The sequence below is a fragment of the Bison bison genome, unplaced genomic scaffold (genome assembly GCF_000754665.1).
Source record: "Bison bison bison isolate TAMUID 2011002044 unplaced genomic scaffold, Bison_UMD1.0 scf7180017864345, whole genome shotgun sequence".
Taxonomy (NCBI): domain Eukaryota; kingdom Metazoa; phylum Chordata; class Mammalia; order Artiodactyla; family Bovidae; genus Bison; species Bison bison.
The window spans coordinates 3,717,776-3,723,680 of NW_011494917.1; the positions used below are offsets into that span (position 1 = coordinate 3,717,776).

The 5,905-nt window shown below is 41.9% G+C and overlaps 1 protein-coding gene across 1 annotated transcript in view; it reads left to right on the plus strand.

Annotated features, from left to right (window-relative positions):
- COG3 (component of oligomeric golgi complex 3) overlaps nucleotides 1-5,905 on the plus strand; it is a 61,725-nt gene that overhangs the window by 27,762 nt on the left and 28,058 nt on the right. The window contains exons 15-16 of the mRNA XM_010854627.1: nucleotides 831-942; nucleotides 4,482-4,606. Of these exons, the coding sequence (XP_010852929.1) occupies nucleotides 831-942; nucleotides 4,482-4,606 (237 nt within the window). The remainder of the gene's footprint in view (nucleotides 1-830; nucleotides 943-4,481; nucleotides 4,607-5,905) is intronic.

The window sequence follows — 5,905 nt, forward strand, 5'->3', positions numbered from 1 at the left end:
CTTGTGTAGACCTCTTGGTTTAGACCTCTTGGATACCGCTTTCAGTGAATCTACTTGTTTTCTTTTGGTGAGGGTCGGGGGAATAGCGTGGTCTGGCTGTTACATCTCTGTGCCCTTTGGGGATTAGCTATATTTTCTGATTTGTGCATGCAGAATGAAAGGACAGGCCTGATTGATTTGGAGCCTGTCTCCTGAATAGTTATCTGGCCATTTCTTTTTTGTCAGTAGCTGAATGTCTTTCAGGCCTTCGTTTCTGTGTATTTCCGCCTGTATAACCAGTGTAACTTGGTAGGATTTTCACTGCCCCCTTAGTAGTTAGTGATGTGTATATTTGATGATATTTTTTAAGCAGTGAAGAAGAGCCAGATAGTTTCCAGTCCATAAGATACTTTTTAAAAATCTGTTTAAAAAAAGACCAAACTGTAGCTGTTCTCACATAAAGAGAAAACCATGGTGTGAGTTAGCTAACACTTGATACAAGCATGTCTGACATCCACAATGTATCCAATCTTAAATCTGAGTATTTTGTTTCTAAATATAAAGTTGAAAATTAAGCTTCTAATCTGAACCTTGTATATTTGACTCTTTAGCACATACCTTGTAATGGTTCTGAAATTAGTGGTTCGGGAAAGTCTGTGTTTGCTTTTATGAAAATAGAGACACTGCCAGTTTAACTCTTCATTTCTATGTGCTGTTTTGGCATGGTTCTCTTAAGTAGTCCATTTATTCATGAATTAGGATATATATTTTTTACTTTATAGAAACATTGTGTTCGTGTTGCTAGACACAGCTCAAAACTACTTTTAATGTTCTCTGATTTCTTTATATAGCAAATTGCTCAGAGTTTAAAAGATGAACAGAAGAAGTTATCACCTTCAGAAGCTTCGTTTTCAGATGTTCGGTTAGAAGAAGCAGAGCCTCCTAATAGTCTAACAAAATCTGGTATGTTATGCTGTCTTTAACTTCCATTATTTAATTCATTCATTTAATAAACTTATATTGAGGACTTGCCGTGTCTCAGGCATGAAAAACTGTTTATGGCTTTGAGGAGCCCATACTTTAGTCGGGGGAGATTGGCATGCCACAGGCATTAAGCAAGAAGTTCCGGGGTGACAGGATAAAGATACGCACAGGACTCTGGGACCGTGGAAGGACCATGGAAGAATTGTGAAGGGGAATGAGCTTTGCGTGCAGAAAGGCAGGTTCAGTCAGAGCTGTCGAATCTGAAAGCTGTCGTGTGGATGAGTCTGAGAGCCAGGTGGAATAAGCTTGTTTAAGACAGAGCAGCGTGGAGGCCTGCAGACAGGAGTGGAATGCCATAGGCGCTTGGAGAGCTCATGTGGTTTGGTGGGTTCGGCACCAGTTGTTTATAGGGAAGGAGCAGCTGAGACGGGCCAGAGTGTGGTAGGTGTCAGGTGATACTCTCACGGACTTGGAAATTCCAGCTACTTGTACCATCAGTTTTGCATTTTGTAAATGTGCCTGGACTGGGGTGAAAAAGCGACAGAAATGTATGGGATAGCTTGAACTAGGGTGCATGTTATGCAAGGAGCAAAATTGTCTAGAGTCACCCTGGATAACTCGTGAGTTATCCGTGCCCCCTATGTTGGCAGGTGGATTCTTAAACACTGGACCACCAAGGAAGTCCAGGGTGGCGTTTTAATGTGTCACATTTATGATTCACATAATAGTCCTCTTGGACTGCACTGCTCTAGAGCTATAAAGAGGAAGACTGGTTTAGAGATAAAGACTGAGGCGTCATTGACACTTTGGAATTGTATAAGATCACCCAGGACAGAGAGTGGCAGGATAGTGGCGGAAGTCTGGGGAGAGACTCGTAACAGGGGCTGACATTAGGAGCAGATGGAGGGAGTGGACCGGTACCAGGTTGGCAGGGAAAGAACAGCCGGAGGGGTGGGAAGCAGGAAGAGAGGGTGTGATGAAGTCAGAGAGGAGGGCTTGGCAGAGTGGTTTGAGTAAAGAGCTGAGAAATAAGAAATCTGAGGACATTGTGGCCAGAGAGTGGGATACCGAGTTTTAATAATTAAGAGGTAGAATAGTTCGGAGTAGTAAAGTCTGTAGAAATTAATAAGAAAGTAATTCTGAAAGAAAGTTAAACTATCTGGACTAGGGGTGCAGGAATGGAAGCAAAGGTCTTTGGAGTTGCGAAGGTCAGGGACAACCACGTGGGTCATCCATATGGTTACTGATGTTATTCAGAATGGAGGTGGAATTGGGAATGGAAACCGGGACTCTGAGTCTTGGCAAGGGGAGCAAAAGAAAAAGAGTAATCACTTTCCCTGGTCTTCTGCTATGTCAGAAGTACATATGAGATGCCTCTAAAGTGAGGCCTTTAACTGATGTGATGTTCGTGTAGTAGGAGTAGTGAAGAAGTGAAAGTGTTAGTCGCTCAGTCGTGTCCGACTCTGTGAGCCCACAGACTGTAGCCCGCCAGGCTCCTCTGTCCATGGGATTCTCCGGGCAAGAACACTGGAGTGGCCTGCCTTTCCTTTCTCCAGGGGATCTTCCCCACCCAGGGATCCAACCCGGGTCTCCTGCATTGCGGGCAGATTCTTTACCATCTGAGCCACCAGGGAAGCGCAGTAGGAGTAGGTGTCAGGGCAAATTGGCAAATTGGCGGAGGGTCCATCCTGTGAAGAGGCTGATTATCAGTATCTTTAATACGCGTAGCCCTTCATCGCCATGTCGAGCAAGTGAGGGCAACTGAGGCTCACAGAGGAGGAGGTGAGCAGGTTCGGGAGACGCCCTGCAGCCGGTTTGCGCTGCTCCTCAGAAGAGGCAGCCAGTAGGCCCTGGACTTGGCTGTATAAGGAACTTTCCCCATCTGCCGCTTCAACTATTAACTGTTCTCAGGAAAATGAAAAAAGGAACAAATAAATTGACTTCCGGCATTAAGCTACTTAAACACATTTATTTCACTAAACTTGAACTTGGGAGTACTTTTTGGGCTGTTTCATTTTGAAGGAGGAATCCTGCAGATAGCCTGATTCTCAGCAAAACTATGGATACTTAATCTCCTAAATATTCCATATATAATTTGTCTAGTTCATTCTTTCTCCTTAAGAAATTTTATATAAAGTAGATATCCTAGTTTAAAGTAAGGCAGAGCTTTTTAAAATTGTATAAGTATCACATGTTTTTGGGAAAAAAAAAAAAGCTTATAGAATGAAAGAGAAAGCACCCATCCTCAACGTTGCCCTCAGCCCTTTCCTGCATAAATCCACTCCACGGCTTCCAGGTCTCCTTTTGAGCATATGCAGATCTGGCTGTTTTAAAATGTTTTTTATTTTTTTGGCTGCACTGCATGGCTTGCGGGATCCTTAGTTCCCCATCCAGGGTTCAAACCCAGGCTCCCTGCAGTGGAAGCACAGAGTCCTAAGCACTGGACCGCCAGGGAATTCCCTATAGCTCTTTTTTTAAAAAATGAATTCTGTTTTGCTTGGCTATACTTTTACCTTTTTATTATTTAAAAAAATTCAAATACACAGAAACATGGACTAATACAATGAACACCTATGCCCGCCACCTGGATTTAAGACTTAACATTTTATCATGTTGTATCTATAGTTTTGCTAATTGTTTTAAAGTGAGTTATTGACATCATTGCAACTTTACCTTTGAGTATTTCAGCATCTCTCCCCCCACCCCCTAAAATGGGACATCTTTCATGTAACCATAAACCATTGTTGCAATGAAAATTTTGGTAATGTTTCCTGATGTGTTCTGATACGCAGCCCGCATTTCAGTCTGCCCTTCTTGTCTCAGAGTGTGGTCTCAGCTCCACTTTGATGGCTCATCCGAATTCTGGTCCCTCCACCCGGGTGACCGTGCTTCTCTCACAGAAGTGTTTCTCTGCAGCTGTGCAGCCACATTCCTCTCATTCCCCTCTTCACACTTGCTGGCAGCTCCCTTTTCTGACTTGGGGAGGCTGGGGTGGGGCGGGGGGCTGGACACACAGCTCTGGTCACTTGGGCACTGGATATACTGTGTGGGCCTGAAAGTGATACAGTTCTGCACGTGCAAGGCTGTCAGGCAAACGAGCTTTGATTAATCTTCCTGTTTAAAGTGCTTTGTTTTCTTGTCACTCCCCTCCCACCCCGACTTGTGTCCACATGACTATGTTTAGATCCGTCTCCTTTTTATTGGGTGCGTGGTATTCTGTAATGTGTGTATACTGCTCATGTAGTTCCTAAAGATAATTGATTCCAGTGTGGAGAAGGCAACTTGGGCTGCGTGTGGGCGGCTGGAATGTACAGACGTGGGTATTCAAGTGTGTTCTCGGTCAGTGTGTTCAATCTCACTTGTCACTATGGAGATTCCTTTGACATTCTCCATTAGAGACGAGGCTAGAGAAAATGGATACCTCCAGCCTTTGATAGGTAACAGAAACTAACCGTGTATAATTGCTGTGCATGTAAGACAGACCTGTGAAATGTCTTCTTTTCCACTTGGGGTTTTAGGTTCATCTGAATCTCTCAATCCTAGACAGCAGACCACGATTTCTCCAGCAGATCTTCATGGAATGTGGTACCCTACAGTTCGACGAACTCTTGTCTGTCTCTCCAAATTGTACAGATGTATAGACGTATGTCTGTCAGTCAATCCTTGTATCTTTACTGTAAATTGCTTGCTCTGTGACTTAAAATATTTTTTAATTTAAATTTTAAGATCTTGATGCAATATATTTTGCTTGGTATTAGATGCAAATAATAAGATTTTTATATACAGAGGTAACTTTAACATCAATCTAACTTAGAGATTCTTAACCTGAGTGTTTCGTAGGCCCTCAGAATCCTCTCATGGGCTTTGGGTAGTCTCTGAACACCTTGAAGTTGTGGGTAAAATTTCATCTATATGTTTGTAGTTGTCTTTTTGAGAAAAAGACATAACTTTTATTGTTTCTGAAAGCCTGTAGCTTTTATTGTTTCTCATGGCTACAAACACATTTAAAACTATTGATTAGTTCATCTGTCTTTAGTCTATAGATGAAGAAAAAGATGCAGGAAGGTTAATATGTCCAGTGTCACATACATACATTTCGTATAATACACATTTAGTACTGAATGCAACTACTTTTGTACTCAGTTTATTTTTTTTTATTTTTTAAATTTTATTTTATTTTTAAACTTTACAATATTGTATTGGTTTTGCCAAATATCGAAATGAATCTGCCACAGGTATACATGTGTGTACTCAGTTTAAATCAACTTCTTTAACAAGGGTTCCTTGTTACACAGATTACATGTGTTACTAACCATGGACTAATTAGTTGCTGAAATTAGCAGTACCCTTTTAGTTTTTTTAGCCTCAACTTATACTGCACATTTATTTTAGGTGGCATTTATTTTAAGCATTTCAGTTTAACAGTTTATCAATCACTGAATGATCAGTTGTCTACATTTATTTACTGTTAGTGTTAAAACCCCAAAAAATGGTTTATAAAACTCAGTGACTTTAATTCACTTTTCAAAAATTAATTTGATCATTACAACTTAAATAGCATATGAAGAGAGAAGTGATCAAATACAGAAAGAAAAGAAAGGAAGGGAAGTTGCTCAGTCATGTCCGACTCTTTGTGACCCCATGGACTGTAACCTACCAAGCTCCTCCGTCCATGGGATTTTCCAGGCAAGAGTACTGGAGTGGGGTGCCATTTCCTTCTCCAGGGGATCTTCCCAACCCAGGGATTGAACCCAGGTCTCCTGTGTTGCAGGCAGATGCTTTATCATCTGAGCCATCAGGGAAGATTACAATGATCATGTAATTAATTGTTCAGAAGCCACTGTCTGTTAAGAGTGTGGTTTAGAAGGGAACGTGTGTATCCCCTCCCACTCTGGAGATCCTCTGTGCTCACCACCCTCTGGCCTGAGCGGGATTGCACAGC